This window comes from Gymnoscopelus microlampas, assembly GCF_963454915.1.
Source record: "Gymnoscopelus microlampas genome assembly, chromosome: 16".
NCBI lineage: Eukaryota > Metazoa > Chordata > Actinopteri > Myctophiformes > Myctophidae > Gymnoscopelus > Gymnoscopelus microlampas.
The window spans coordinates 13,891,895-13,908,530 of NC_139953.1; the positions used below are offsets into that span (position 1 = coordinate 13,891,895).

Genomic DNA, 16,636 nt, shown 5'->3' on the forward strand with positions numbered 1-16,636 from the left:
CCACAGGTGTCGTGAACGTGGAGCTCCACAGGCGTCTCCCAGAGACAGGCTTCTGCTATTCCTCACTCATCACATCCAACTTTTCAACCGCCATTCACGACCTTACGTTTAATCGTTACCACAAAGATGAGAAATCCACGTTTATCGTCGTTTCAGCTAGGCTATGTGTGCTAATAACGCAGATAACACGATGTTCGAGCACAGCAATGTTTGATTGGTTCTAACTTTAAATAAACGCTCCGTGCGAGCTGTCTGAACATGTTATCCAAAGCACTCATATGCTCATATAACGCTTCCTGTGGACATGACTCATAACCCTGGTATCCCTATATACTGCATGTCATTATCATATGCTTTATTTTTCATATGACTATGTTGGTGTTGCTCAGCGAGAATTGTAGATCTACAAGCTCACAATGTGCTGTTATGCGGTGCACTGTGAGCTTGTAGATCGGATATTTTCGTCATCGAAAAGTGCCTGTAATTGTGTGCCTGTAATTGTGGTTGAAAGTTGTTGACAGACTTCAAAGCCCACGTGGGTTTAAGATTGTGCAGACTTTATGAATATTTGTGAATTGTTCACATTGGTGCTGCGTGAGCCTAATGTACAGTGCTCGCTATTTTTCCAATTTTGAAATGAAAATAGAAATGGTTTCTCAGTAACTGCATGCGATAGCTGCAGTGATATTTTGCATTGTATTCTCAAAGTGTGTATTACACCTTCATTTAAAGTTTGCCAACAAAGCACTTTTTACTGAAACCTCAATTCAGTTCTATTTTTGATGTAATGTAGTTTTCTCTCTTCTGAGTACCATTGTTGCTGAAGGCAAGAATGAAAAAACAAAAACAAAACACAGGAGGCAAGAATAAAAACAAAACAAAAAAAAACACAGGACTGACCACATTCACACAGGGGTCTAAAATGAGAAGTATATTGCACAGATTTTCAAAGTGGAGGCCATCAGTGGGGGGGTAAATTGCCCTTTTAGCCACTTACAACACATTGTGATACGATGCACTGTGAGCATGTAGATTGGCTATTTTTGCCTTTTCTTTCTTTATTTTGGCCATTTCTCAATAGTGGGGCTGCAGCCACAGTCAATGGCTATTTTGCCATTGACTTATGCCCTGGTATAGTGGATGAACAGACGTTTTCCATATGTTGCGTGACGGAATTCCCAGTGAAAATACCAGCACTTGTAATGTGCTGGTCCTTCTCCGTCTTTTTATTATTTTCTATTTACTTCTCCACAGGTCTGTGGAGAATATTCATCGTTGCCCTTGTTTCTGTGCTGAGTTGTGGAGCCCGTGAGATAAGAGAATAGAACCTGGCACTAACTGTGCCATTGTTCCACTGGACCGGAGCCTTGTAACGTGCCTGTGTTTTTCTATAGATAACACTGGCTTATTCCATTGTACATTTTAAGGCTTGAGGTTACTGCCGAGAGACGAAACTGCAGGGGAAAAGAGAGGGCGAGATAAAGAGGTAATAGAAAGGGAGCAAGGCCTGCCCTTCTGTCCGTCTAGTGCCGTCCTGCAGCTTTGAGCTCTTGGCTGGCGCTGCTGTGCGGTTCACTTCCAGCTTGGCTCTGGTTAGATGGAGTATTCCTTCTGAGAGACGGAGAAAGAAAAGCGCTGAGAACAGGGCATAAGAAGATAGAGAGAGAGAAAAAAAGAACAGAGGGGGGAGAAATGCAGCGATGGGTAGAGCTGGAGGGAGATAGAGATAGATTAACGATAATGGATGGTAGTGTGGTGGGGGTTGGTGAACAAAATAGTTGATGTGAGCAGAGCAGAAGGTCTGTGTTCTGACCTCAGGCTTCATGGTGCACAGTCTGAGACGAATGCCTGTAGAGAGAACCTTTCATACTCGCAGCCTGGTCAAAGTTCAGGTTTCGAACATGCATGCAATCTCGCTCTAACACACCATGCTGCCTTTCCTGTACGTGTGCATGCAATGCCAACTAAACACAAATACACGTCACATGCTCACGCATAACAGCCTGGCCTTTCGTTGGCATGTCCTCACTCGTTGTGTAACACACATTATGTTGCGTTCCTGTACGCGTGCGATACACGCACAACACGATGAAGTGCACACAAAACACACGACTCGTGCTCATGCATAGCGGCCGGCCTGGCCTTTCGTTTGCTCTCTCCTCCCGTGTGAGTCGAGAGACCCCAAGTCTGGCAGAATGAAGATTTATGATTAGCTGTCATTCTCTTCTTTACAGGCAGAGGGATTTTCATGGGGCTCCCTGAACCCAGTTCGAGGCTGTTATTTATATATTTCACCCGCGTTATCAAGGGCTCGGGAAAGCGTAGTGTGGCATTCCTTTTGTGATGAGAGGCGGGGAGAGGGGTTCGGGTAACAACACAGGACTACAAACCACTCAGTGATGGATTCCACAACACAGACTTTGCTGTAGTGCTTTGATTTATGATATAATACAGAGTGACATGGCGCGTAAGCTACACAATGCGTGCCGTGCACCCCATACCAATGTCGCTCCCAGCTCCATCCATCTATCACAAGCCCGCTGTGCTCGGGGAAGGTAAGGGCCCTCAGCACTTCAAGGGCATTGTGATTGAATTAAGCATTAAGTCGTTAGGAGTTTGAGACAAGGCGTAATTGCAAAGGGTATTTATCTATTCTGATGAATGAGCCTGAGGTTGCCTTGTGTGTTTGTAGAGTAAATATAACTCGAGAGTGAACTTCCTCCTGAGACCTGTGCTATGAAGCAAGTTCAACACGCCCAGGATATCGTTATCTGTCTTCACTAACCCTAAGAACCACAATCACGCTAAGCGGTCACATGATGTTGAACAGTATTTCCCTGTCTCGTTCAGATAAAAGGGCCGGTGTTTGCGGCGTATGACCAATCACAAACATGGACAAATCTGCTGGCGGCAAAGTGGCATATTTCACAAATGAAGAGCAAACTCTAATATTAGACGAATACAAACAATTCAAGCAATTCAAACGCATAATCCAGACCAAAATCAACACGGTTGTAGCTGCCAGTCAGCTGGCAAGAAATCGCCAACTATGTGATCACTGCTCCATCATCGGGGCACGAGTAGATCTGACTATAATTGCATTTGCAATTCCACTAAATGAATCTGTTGCTTCCTGTAGATTTATTTGTAGGGCGTGTATAACGATTATAGACATAATCTTTCAGCTGCAACCCGGTGGTGTAAAACAGACTAGGGAGCCAAAAAATAGATATAACAATATAATTCAAAGTGGTAAGTAGGCTTACTTTTAGATATTAATCCAGCAAGTACAAGGCTTTAGCGCTTCAATCAGTCTCTGTTGTAGAATGATATGGGTACACAGTACAAAAGCACAATGAAATGGTTTTGATATTGCTTGCAGCCCACAGCTCACAACTCAACAATCTGTCACAGAATAACTCACTCGAGACGAGAATCTATACCGCTCATATAAACAAATCATCAGGGAAAGCCAAACGGATTTACTGGACTCTGAACACTCTTAGCCTCCTAAGAGACCCTCTCTCACAACGTGCGCACCGAGATCCGCGGGATCTTCTCTGAATGGTGATGCCATATTGTCCAACAGAATTGATTGGTCAGTAGACAGCTCTTTTAAACATGATCAAACGTAGCCTTCTCTGAAGCAGGAGTGCAGCATAAGTTACAATGGCCATCTTACCCAGGTACGAATAGCAACGCTGAAAAACTGGGTTGAACATACGTACCTCGCTGATGTTGCTAGGTTTTCAATGTAATGGGTCCTGGGACCCAAGGGTGGTCTTTTAGATGGGTCCCAGGGACATTTTAGTGCGGACCCGTTCCTGCTTCTCAAGACCGATACCGATAACCGATAATACAAATATATATACATATATTAAAAAATCCTAATATATTTTTCAAATGTATATGAATCTGTAGTATTAGCACACCTTATGGTAAGAAATACTAGTAGTGGGCAAAGGTGGATTTTGACCAATATAATACATTTAATCATAGAACCTTTTAATCATTATTATTATTTTATTTTGTATTATTTATGAATGTAGAATTTCTTTTTACTATTTATTGTGTAATAATAAAAGACTGAAAACACTGGCTTACAGTGGAATTATTGGCAACTAAAGAAATAGGAATTCAAGAAATAATGAAGACAAATACTGACAATGCCTATGAACATTGGCTTGCAGTTATTGCACATAGCCAAAATGCAATAATATTATTAGGCTTGTCATTGAGAAAGGAAAATAAAGTTGTCATTTTGAGGAGAAGTGGAACCTTATAAGTCACTTTAAGTTTAGCATGAGGGAGAGGATCTACCCTCTTCAGGGAATTACTTGATAAGATATCTCTAGGCTACAGAAAACATTCAGTTGGCTATTAAACATACACAAGACAGACGACCGGTTACAGCTGCCATTAATTAGTGCTTTTGATAGCCTTTGTGGTCAAATCAGGGTCAAATGCATAGGCTCAACGAGCCATCGTTAACCTGCTAATGTTACACAGCTGATTAGCAACATGCGTTAAACGCATCCTCCACATCACTCTGATCTCCAAGCAAGTTGGAGAACACTCTAAAATCGTGGATTTTACTTTGGCTGATGGTCACTTTAAGATGACGATAGCAACAAAGGTTAGTAGTAGACCTGTATGTATGATGATCAGTTATTATTTCAGACAGTGGTCTATCCAAGACGAATACGTTTTAACACGTTTGAGACCAGGTCTCAACCTCATGCCGTCTCTCTCTGTGTAGTGTAGCCTAAAACAGTGTGTGTGTGTGTGTGTGTGTGTGTGTGTGTGTGTGTGTGTGTGTGGGGAGGGGAGGGGAGGGGCTGTGCTGCTGCTGCTGCTACTACAGCGTGTGAGAGTCTCTCAACGGTGTCTAAACGAGTTATACTTCTCCAGTACAACGGTGTTTTACCGCAAATTATTTTTATATTTTTCTCTGTTGTTGGTGACAATTCTAGTGCGTCCCATGGACGCCACGACGGTGTCATGAATGCGTCCTTTCTCCAAATTGTGCGTCAGCGACGCAGGACGCAGGCCTATGTATGAGCATCTCCTGCTTTGTAGTACAGGCCTCTCTGGTGGTTGTCGTTGCTGCTGTTTATTTTCCAACCCAGCCATATCGTCTGAACCTGGCGCTGAACGCTGAACTCAGTCCTCGTGGTGTTGGCAGTGATGAGTGTTTGTTGTTGTTGTTGTTTTTAAGTCTTTTTTTATAGACCTGTGCACAGTGGCACTCGTCTCTGTCGTCCTCATCCTCGTCTTCGCCTCAGCCCTCGTTAACAACTGGGAGAGCGGGAATTAAAGGCAACAAATGAGCCGCTCTGTTTTCTGTGTCAGCTGGGCGCTGTGGGAACAGATGCTGAGAACATTCACACCTTCATGTCAACACGCTTCCTCTCTCCCTGTCTCCCCATCTTCCCGCCAGCCCGTCTATTTATTCATCCCTGTCTGTATGTCTGTCTTTCTGTCTATCTACCCCCCCCCTCCACACTCTCTCCCTCACTTTTGCTATCTTTGTGTTTCTCTTGCTATCTCTGTATCAGTCTCTTTCACACTCTGACACACATGCATTAGTGTTGCGTAAGTGTCACAGCGATGCGTAAGTGTCTCCACGACTTAGTCACCTCCCACATTATAGATTCTCCATTACAAGTGGGTTATTTTGAAAGCATTCTTTTTGTGCCGTGTGCTCTGCCGGTGGGGGTGACGGGAAGGTGAGGAGGGCAGGGAGGAGAGATGAGGACACGTCTCAGTCTGGCTCTGAACCACCAACGTGTGGTGTAGTGACGTGATCGGTGCGCTTTCCCGGTTTAACCCCCGAGGTCTTTGCTTAATTTACTTTTCAGCCTTGAAGCTGACCTATTCTGCCTTCTTCCCTCCCCGCAGAACGGTCCCTGTCGTTCCCTCTGAGAGGAAGAGGAAGTGATGTCACGCCACCACCACCGCTTTGAGAGGGACTACCGGGGCCCGTGGGAGCGCAGGGACGTGCGCCCCTCCGGCCTCCACAATGGCGGAGCCAGTCACAGTTGCGGCGCGGTCGTCGTCAACGGCAACAACCGCCCGGGGCTCCTCCCTCTCCCCGTCATCCCCTCCCTCCTCCCCACGCCGGTCACCGTTGCCGCGACGACGTCGAGCGGCGACATGGTGGCCAAGCGAGGCGCGCCAGTGGGCTCGGTCGCCACAGCCTCAGCCAAGGTAAGGATCCTTGGATGCCCGCCTTCCTCTCTCGCTCCTCCGGGAAAACCTCTCTCTCTCCTCTCTGTCCTCCTATTTTTGTCAAGCTGTCCACTTTCCTCTTTTTCAATCCCTCTCTCATTTTCCATCAGGTTTTTTTCTCCGCCATCCAGCTGGCCCTAATCTCCAACCTTCGCCCACGCTTTGCGAGGCGTTCCAACTGTCTTCTCGCCTTCTTTGTCTCTCTCCCTATCTCTCTCTCTCTCTCTCTCTCTCTCTCGCTCTCGCTTTCACCATCTTCCAACTCTGCTCTCCAAACTTGCTCCAACTGTGCTCTGTACTCTCCAACTCTCCGCTCATCTGTCTCGTCTCTCCAACTCCTTCTGCTCTGACTTTGTTCGCTTTCCGCCTGCTGCCGTTCGTAACCCTGCTCCTTCACGCCTGTTCTGCCACATTCTCTCCTCCCCTCTCTCTCTCTCTCTCTCTCTCTAACGCCCCCACTCTTGCCAACCCGTTTACCTCCATATTTATTCCTGTGTTCTGCCAAATGGCAGGCTTGTCCTCCCCTCTGCCTCCTCCTCGCTAATTTTCTCCTATCATTATGTAAACGACCCCGGACAGCGGCCAAGGTTGGTCTTCACTCAGGTGATTAAGGCTCAGTGGCTGTGCGCGAGCAGGTGCGTCTCCAAAGAGAATATCTCAGTGTTTCAAAGTGGAAACGAAAAGTTAACCGCATCATTTAATACACCCACATCTATTCTGGGATATGCTATGTTTTTCTCCTTTGGTCCTGTTTTTCTTCTATCACTACTGCTATCTTCTGCGTTTAATGGATTTATTCATAATGCACTTTGTATTTGTAAAAATCTCAAAGTGCTTAGGCCTTGCTTGTTGTAAAATAATACACAGCGTTAAGGTAGCCGATATATACTCTAGGATGGTTTAATGAGCTTTAGGCTGGCCTCGTGTGATAGAATGTGTTGTTAATATAGCATTTGTGTTGCTTATTGTTTATTTTATTTTAAAGATGGTTTAAAGCGGTTTGTGCTTCATTTAGGTCAGTGTAGAGAGATCTGACAGGCTGAGAGGGGTAAAGAATGCCCAGAATCGAACCAGGGACCATTAGTCATATAATCTTAGGTGATGGTACGTAGGTGTGGGGCTTCACCTCAGCATTCCATCTCCCAGGGGTCTAGCGCAGTGGTTCTCAAACCCCCATCTCAAAATATTTGGTTCCAGGGACCCCCAGAAGCAAAGATTTGAGTTACAAAAAAATATATACATTCAAAGGTTTGCACAAATGTACAATATTTTTCAAAAATAGCAGATAGCTTGTACATCTGCTATTTTTGAATAGCCAAAGTTAAAAAAGGTTAAAGTGGTTAAAATTTTCCCCGGACCCCACTATGAGAACCAATGGTCTAGCGTATTGTAACTCGGATAGACTCCCGCGTTTTTAAGACTCGAACATAGATATGGTCACATAACACTGTAGTTTTTTTTTCTCATTTAGTTGTCAGGTTTCCAAGAGCCCTAGCTTGATTTTCCAAGTTCTGTGAGGATCTCTGCCTATATAGTCAAACCCCCCACGGCTGTACTGTGTCTGTGTGTGCCTGTGTGTGCATGTGTGCGTGCGCGTACTGTATGTGTGTACTGTATGTACGCGCGTGCGTGCATGTGTGTGTGCTCGCCACCCCCTCACCAAGGGATTTACAGTGAAGAGAGAGAGCGAGAGAGAGAGCTCGACATCTCGGCCTCTCCCCCGCATCCATGGATACCATTCATCTTCTTTCAGCACTCCTCCTCCTCCTCACTATCAGATCATGCGGTTTAATTTTGAACTTCAGGAGCCCTTCAGGACCTCATCCAGCCGCCCTACCCTCCCATTCCCCCCCCCTCACCCTCTTCCGTCTTCTTCACCACCTCCTCGCTCCTTTAATCCCGAGTTGCACTTCGGTCGCGTCGTGGTGTCGCGCACCGAAAGTAGTCCATCTCACAAGCCCCACAAGCTTGCAGTGGTGTAAAGTAACTAAGTACATTTACACAAGTGCTGTACTTAAGTACTATTTTGAGGTACTTTTCCTTTCCTGGAGTATTTCCAATTGACTCCACTACATCTCAGAGGCAAATATTGTACTTTTACTCCACTACAATTATTTGAACACTTTAGCTACTAGTTACTTTGCAGATATAAATTATGACATTATAAAACATACATTAACCACTTTAGCCCTATTTTATACCTAGGCTATTTGAAAATAGCAGATCTACAAGCTCACAACGCGTCGCGATGCGACGCGTTGAGAGCTTGTAGATCTGCTACTTTCAAACATTTTAGTACTTTTACTTTTGGTACTTTAAGTACATTTTGATACCAACACTTTTGTACTTTTACTCAAGCAAGTTTTGAATTCCGGACTTTCACTTGTAACAGAGTACTTACACATTGCAGTATTGATACTTTTACTGAAGTAAAACATTTGAGTACTTTTTTCCACCACTACAAGCTTGTAGATCGGTTATTCTCAGAGCTTACAGATCGCCCTATATTTTTTGGTGTGCGACACCGCACCGCGCAATAAAGTATAGATCGGGGGCTTTTTTTACTCTCGACGGGGCCCGGCACTCCAGCCTCTCTGCCAGAGAGTCAGAGAGGTAAACAATGGTGTGGTAATTTAGCCCCCTAAGTGCGCATCATTAGACGTCCTGCTGAATGCAGCGACTGACCACAGACACGCTAAATCTCATCTGGCAGCATGTCGGCCCCTGCCTTTTGTGCGGCTGAATAATTACATACATCCGGGCAACGTCTCTCAACCGGCTCCCACTGTGGCTATTGTCATCATTCAATGGCTGCCAGGGCAATTAGGAGCCCTCAGTACAGCTGAGGGCTTGTATACGTCGAGCATCACCACCGCCGGTCCCCACTTGTGTCGGCACAAAATGCATGCATATGCTGCTTTTATTATGTGTGTGTGTGTGTGTGTGTGTGTGTGTGTGTGTGTGTGTGTGCGCGCGCGTGCGAAAAGTGTGCAAGTTGCACGCATACAGTGGTGGAAAAAGTACTCAAATGTTTTACTTAAGTAAAAGTATCAATACTGCAATGTAGAAGTACTCAGTTACAAGTACAAGTCCGGAATTCAAAATTAAAGTATTGGTATCAAAATGTACTTTTTTGTCTCTGAGATGTAGTGGAGTAGAAGTATTGGACATTGGAAATACTCAAGTAAAGTACAAATACCTCAAAATTGTACTTAAGTACAGTACTTAAGTAGATGTACTTAGTTACTTTCCACCACTGACGTGTGTGTGTGTGTGTGTGTGTGTGTGTGCGCTTAAAGTGTGCAAGTTGCACGCATATGCATTGACAAAAAGAATGGTGCAGGCTCGGTGGCTGTGCATGTACTCACTCACACACGCACGCGTCAACGTGCCCGTGCGTGTGTGCATGCGCGGCGGGCTATCAGAGGCCGACATTATGCAGATCCCTCCCTAGATGCCAGTGCTGTCTTTAAGCTTTAGTCAGGGCTTTACCTACTCGCCTGCTTTGTCTTTTGCCTTTGACACTCCTTTGTGAAGGCGGACGTTGGAGACCGGCCGCCGTCGTTTAGAAAGGGAAATACCCAGAGCCTGGGTTCTGCTTTAATTATGTTCTGGAAGAGATACAGGCCTCTCAAGAGCTGGGCTAACATGGCAAAGAGACTCTTTTTTTCCCCATCTCTCCTAGTATAGTCTCTCTTCCTAGTTGAATGCGTCGGGTCTTTTACTCTCTTTTTGCTCTCTCTCTGTCTGTATCTCTCTCCGTACCTGTGTGAGTGTTTGTCCTTTCAATTCCATCTCTTTGCATCAAGGTCTACCGCTGTCTCTGTCGTTCTCTCAGCCTGTATGTCTGTCTGTCTGTTTCTCTCTCTCTCTCTCTCTCTCTCTCTCTCTCTCTCTCTCTCTCTCTCTGTGTTATCTTCGATCAAAGTGGTTAGGGTCACAGGGAGAGTCTGATGGAGGGATACATCTCTCTCTCTCTTGTGTCCCAGCTCAGCCCGTGGCCGAGCTAAAAAGCTGACAGGCCGTTATTGATCTCCGCTGTTTGGAGACCTTCCTCAAAAACACGATGGCTTCAGTCGGAACCCCAGGAGATCCCCCTATATATCTGCGTACATGCGCTTGCGGACGTGCCTTTTGTACCTGCACGTGTGTGTTTGCATACTACTGTAGGCTTGTTGGGTGGTATTTAATTCCTAAGTTACAGTATATACCGCGGTATTTTGAAATGCTTTTCAATACTGCCCTAAGTAGTCAGTAAATTGTGTTATAAAACTAGTCTGGTACAATAATCTTTTGTATGCAATGTGTTTGTAGATCTGATATTTCTGAAAAGAGTTTTTTTTTTCATCTTTTTGTGTACATCACATCGAAATCTTCCAGGACACGTGGACCGGCACAAATTTATTCTAACGGAAACCCTGGTGTGTGTGTGTGTGTGTGTGTGTGTGTGTGTGTGTGTGTGTGTGTGTGTGTGTGTGAACGTGGTGAATGCTGAGAGTGGAAAAGTACCATCTGCCGCTGTGGTGGTCCATGCCGATGTAGGGCCAGTCAGTCGCACGCAACACTGCGCCGCGCTTAAATTAAAGTTACACTTTATTTACCCCTGCTGGGCCTTTTTTGTAATTATCTTTTTTTCCCTCTCCAATGTGTTATCATTTTATCATGGCGGCTGTGTTATCGGCGTTATCACTGCGTGTGTGTAGATTAATTCTGCACTGCGCTGATGGCTGGGCTGCAGCTATTTCTGTGCCCTGCTGATGAATAGTTATTTAAGGCCACTCTGATGGGCTGTGAATTTAGCAAAAGAGAAATCACAGCAATCAGGCTTATTTGGGTCGCCGGGGAGCGACACTACTAGCTCGGTTCGTTTTGCATAGATTCATCAAGCCTTTGCACGCGTGAAAGAGTGGAGTCGGGGGTTGTGGGAGGTGGAGGAGGTGGTGGTGGTGGGGTGTGCGGATGGATGTGGGTGGAGGGTAAGGCTGCAACAACTAATCGATTAATCGATTATTAATCGATTATCAAATTAGTTGCCAACTATTTTGATAATCGATTAATCGATAATCGATTAATCGATAATGGAATATCATTAATATAATAATTAATTCAATGTAAAATTGGCTATTTTATCCAAAATGTAAAAATAAATAAATGATAAAATGTAAAGTAAAGAATATGCTTAAACATTCGACAATTAAGGTCTAATATTACAAAACTACAAATTGATACAAAACCTACAGTATATATCCAGTCGTTTTGGGGCATAAACAAAAAGTTGAAGGATAACATTAAGTCTGATAATGATGTACCATGCATGTTCACATCAAGTATACTTTACATTACTTAAGACCGTTAAGTGCCCACCTATCCTGTATCCCCTTTTTTTTAATGAAACATTTGCATTTGTATAGTACTGAACCGTTACCTGTACTGTTACCCTTTAGCCTAAAAGATGTTGTTTTTTAATCAAATCAAGCAGTCAGAAGAAGAGAAAAGCTACCATAAGGTGGCTTTTATTTATTTTGATATGTATTTATATATTTTATAGGTAGTAGCCTAATCAGCAGCTGAGCAAAATTGTATAACATGTACTTTTAAATTAATTATTCATCTGTATTGTCTTTATTGTTAGATAGAACATGCCTAAAACAACCTAAAATGATAAGGTAATTGCTTAATAAGTGCGATAATCCGATTAATCGATTAATCGTTAAGATAATCGACCGATTAATCGATTATGAAATTAATCGTTAGTTGCAGCCTTAGTGGAGGGAGGGCGGGAGGGGAGGGTAGGTTGGAGTGGACAGTTTTTTTTTTTTACCTGGGAAAGATTTTTAGTATGAAATAATTGGCCTGTGTGTATAGTGGCTGGAATAAATGTTTGCATGCTTAAGCTTGCAGGTACTTCACCGCCTGTGGGTGTTTGTGGGAGATTTTAATATACTGTAGGCTTTCACTGGAGTCTTAACAGTAGAGCCTTTCACCTGCTAATATTCATATTAATTTTCCACAGAATGCTCTCCTCTGCGTGGATATCCCATTGATACATATGGGTATTTTTGGTCTGTGTTCTTCTAATGCCCCAGTTAGAGAGGGCAAAATCCCTCTTCTCCTGATTAATATGTTTAACCTTTTCAGCACCGCTGTTCATGTGTGTTTCCCCTTACCGTTTTCAGTAAATATGGAGTGCTGGGAGCTACTAGGGTTATTATGGTTATTATGGTTGTTATGGTGCGTAATTAATCATTTAAAGAGACGGGTACAGAAAAGGCCACCCCCAATCCCTTTGGCCGTATACTCCACCCAAAACATTTATAAACAACATTTTTAATAAGATAAGATAATAAGGAGGAATACAAAACACTAAATGTCATGCAAATTAAGGCTACCTGTCTGTCACATATTTTAATGAACAAAATGTTCTCTTAACCAATGTGTATGGTAATCCAATGGTAGAGTGTGGTAATCCAATAGAACTAGCACATGTGCCGTGGTTGGAGATGGTCTCCCTGCTTTTCCATCGAGGAGTTTACACCCTTTGACATTTGGCCGCGGACCCCCATTTTTAAATGTTTTGTGCCAGGGACCCACTGAAGCAAAGATATCAGTACATTTTTGCTTTAAAAAAATACAAATATTCAAAGATATGCACACTTTTTCAAGTTTTTTTCAAAAATAGCAAATCTACAAGCTCATAGCGCAGCACCGAGTGCCGCGCTATGAGCTTGTAGATTTGCTATTTTTTAATAGCCAATGCTAAGTGGTTAAAACGATTGTGACGCTATGTTAACTCATTTCACTGGGGACCCCCTGGCACCCCCCCCCAAGGACCACTGGTGGTCCCCGGATCACTGGTTGAAAACCACTGACCTAGTGCCATACCAAATTGTGTCAAGCTAAAAAATGGCAGCATATGTTTTTTACCCAAAGACAAGACAACGCTTTCTGGAAACGAAGCCTAACCATACCTGCCCCATCTTGACAACTTTTTGTTATGTTCGGGGCTGCTACTGCACCTTCTCATCTTTGATATGAAAGTGAAATATAATCAGTCATACATGAATGACAACATTTCATCTTGTCTATCATGTACTGCCGGCAAGCCAATCGTTTTTCTAAATTCAAATTCAAACCCAATTTTCTCTTCCCATTTATCTCAAACCTGTCAACGCATAATTTCTCGGCTATCAACGTTGCACTAGAGAATTGCATATTCATGAGCATGGGTACAAGTTAGAGCAGCGGTTGCCAAACGTTGTGCCAAGGCAGAAGGCACATTTGTGTGCCATGAGACAGCCATACATTATTATTGCAATATACAGTACTCTATACAACTATATAAAGATATACAGTATTTACTGTTTAAATGCAAATTCGTTTTAATTTATATCAGTGTATCTCTTTCTTTTTAGCTTGGTCTCTCTCTCTATCTCTCTCTCTTGCACGCACGCACGCAAGCGCACGCACACACACACACACACACACACACACACACACACACACACACACACACACACACACACACACACACACACACACACACACACACACACACACACACACACACACACTTGAAATATTTACTTATGGTCACATAAATAAACAAAAGTACAAGAACACCTTGTACAAAGGACAAACACTGCCAGTGCCATACGAAAAGCCCAGAATAAAGTGCTTATTTTTGGTTTTGTTGCTGCTTTGATGTAAAGTTTCAAATACAAATACATTCTTGAATGATTCTCTTAATAAACATTTAATGAGGGAAAAAATTGGCATTAGTAAATAAATGTTTACAGAGTGATAAGAGTGATAACATGTGTTCAAGAGATTGAGATTTTGACTTGCCCTTTGGTGTGCCTTGGGTACAAAAAGTTTGAAAGCCACTGAGTTAGTGGATACAGTTTCTGTAGAAGTTGCTACATTCCCTAATTATTAACGATTCATAGCGAATGCAGCAACCTTTTACAGAATCCGCCACATTTGTATTCATGACAGCTCACTATACTATAGTGTAAAGCATTAAATAATTGGTGGCTGATACATTCTGAGGTTAAAAGTACAGACGGGGACGGGGTGGTGTGCCTGGTGGAGAATCCCTATAGTGATGTTGACATTTCCATTTTTAAAAGCTTTGCACTTCCTCACTTTCTGTGGTATTTTTAGTCCTGCTAGTGGTGTTGGTTCAAGTCGGTCGGTCCATCCAACACTTTACTCCCAAACAAGATATCTTGAAAACTGAATAGATTGCCATAGATTTTTTGTCTCCATGGAGGATGAACCCAACTGTTGTTGGTAACTGCTTGTGGTTTCCCCAAAATGTCAATTTGCACACAATATAACTCAAAATGGGGGAATTGCTATGACACTTACTCAGCACAGAGCCAATCATGTTTCCCAGAGGGTAAACCTTCACCTTTCGAGTGTCCGCATGGCCAAAATGTCTACTTTGCAAACAAGATAATAGGCCAATTATTTGTTAACCAACATTGAGGGGCGGCAGTCGCTCAGGAGTGGCCAGATGGGAACTGGGAGGTTCCCAGTTCGATCCCGGGCTCCCCCAGAGTGACTGTCGAAGTGTCCTTGAGCAAGACTCTGAACCCCTAATTGCTCCAGATGAGCAGGTTGGTTGGTGCCTTGCATGGTTTCCTCCGCCATCGGTGTATGAATGTGTGTGTGTGAATGGGTGAATGTAATGCACAATCTATGTAAAGCGATTTGGATAAAAGCGCTATATAAATGCACCATTTACCATTGAGACTGGATGCACAGGTGATTGTTTCATGCAATCAATTCTCAACCTGTTGTTTCGGGGTGCGCTGGTTTCAGCACACCCCAACCCCCTCTTGTGTGTTGGCTAGTGAGGCGCGTCCTAGCGAGACCTGACAGAATGGGTTTCATTTGGAGCCAGAGTGACGTTTGCAGCCAGAGTGACGTTTGCAGCCAGTGTGACGTCGTCTGTTAAGGGGTCTATTGGCAGACACTGTAGCAAGATTGACCCTACTGTTTTTGGTGACCCCATGGCCTTTCCTTTAGCGTCTCCTTCAGTGATTATACAATGCCCCCCTTGTCCCCGTTATAATTTAAAATGAGCATTTTCTCTTCATTATATTAGCCCCACTAGTGCAGAGCATGGGGGTCTACAGGTAGGTGCAGTACGGCAATGTCAGTCCGTTCAAACCACTTGGTCTGGTTGTGTGTAAGGAATAGCACAGCCTCTATGGGTTGCTAGCAGGGTTTTACGCTCTTTGTCTTGTTTAAGTGTTTATAACTTTGAAACTTTACTTGGGTTTTTTTTCTCAAAAATCCTCTTTTGGCACAGACTGTGTGTAAGCTATTGTATGAGACAAAGAAACTCGGTAGCACTGTATCGACATGACCAAGCTCATCAATATAGGCCTCGTCGCGAGGCAAAGTAAAATGGCACAATATGGCTGGGCTGTTTATTGATTGCAGCCAGGTCAGTCAGCCCAGGCATGGGAGCGGCTCCCGTGCTGTGACTGATGCTACACCGCAGCCAGAGAACAGCAGGGGGTCCTGGCCCTGCCTCTGACTCAATCCAATGAGAAGACAAGTTCACAAAAAACCCTCTCTCCGCCTTCAGAATGACTTTTCTGTGGCCAGGTGAAGGCGCTGACCGTATCGACGTCCCTATCGTGTATAGTGCACCCAGACTTTGTTATCTGTGTAGCTGAATGATGAATATCAGCATAGCATAGCCCAGCAAGTTTAATTACATTATTACATTAGTGTACTACTGCAAAGGCAGTGGAGTAGTACAAAACCATGTGCCACTATTGAGATTCATCAGCGGCAGTGGTGGAAGAAGTACCCAGTAATTTATAAGGATCAAAATACTTAAAGCCAGCAGTACTCATTACGCAGAATCGCCCAATTCAGAATGATCAATATTACTTTATTGTGTTATGATTATTGACGTATTAGTGTGTAGTTGTGCAGCTACACTTTGACCCCCTCCCATCAATGTAATCTTATCATATCTTAATCTATAATAATCTATTATATCTAATCTATAATAATACATATCATTTACATGTTGATTATATTCATCTCAATCTGCAAAGTCACTAAAGGTATCAAATGTGGTGCAGTAAAAAGTACAGCACTTGTCTTCTGTGGAGTACAAGTATAAAGCAGCGGAAAATGGAAGTCATAAATAAGCAAAATGCAATTACCTCAAGATTCTACTACTTTACACCACTAACATGTATTCTTCAGGGCCTTTTCTATCCACACTGATGCAAAATCTCAGACTTGAAGCTACAAAATCCCATAGAAACCTTTTTGAATGATAAAAATCATTGAATCTTTATCAAGGTTAAGGCCAGGAGAGTAGGGAAAATCCTTATGAAAATGATGATAACCTTGCCTACGAGGTTGCAGTGAG

The 16,636-nt window shown here is 43.6% G+C and overlaps 1 protein-coding gene across 2 annotated transcripts in view; it reads left to right on the plus strand.

The window, feature by feature from the left end:
- klhl29 (kelch like family member 29) overlaps nucleotides 1-16,636 on the plus strand; it is a 327,639-nt gene that overhangs the window by 95,677 nt on the left and 215,326 nt on the right. For both annotated transcript variants that reach the window (XM_084083023.1, XM_084083024.1), the window contains one exon: nucleotides 5,902-6,210. In XM_084083023.1, coding sequence (XP_083939149.1) covers nucleotides 5,941-6,210 — 270 coding nt within the window. In that variant the 5' untranslated portion in view covers nucleotides 5,902-5,940. The remainder of the gene's footprint in view (nucleotides 1-5,901; nucleotides 6,211-16,636) is intronic.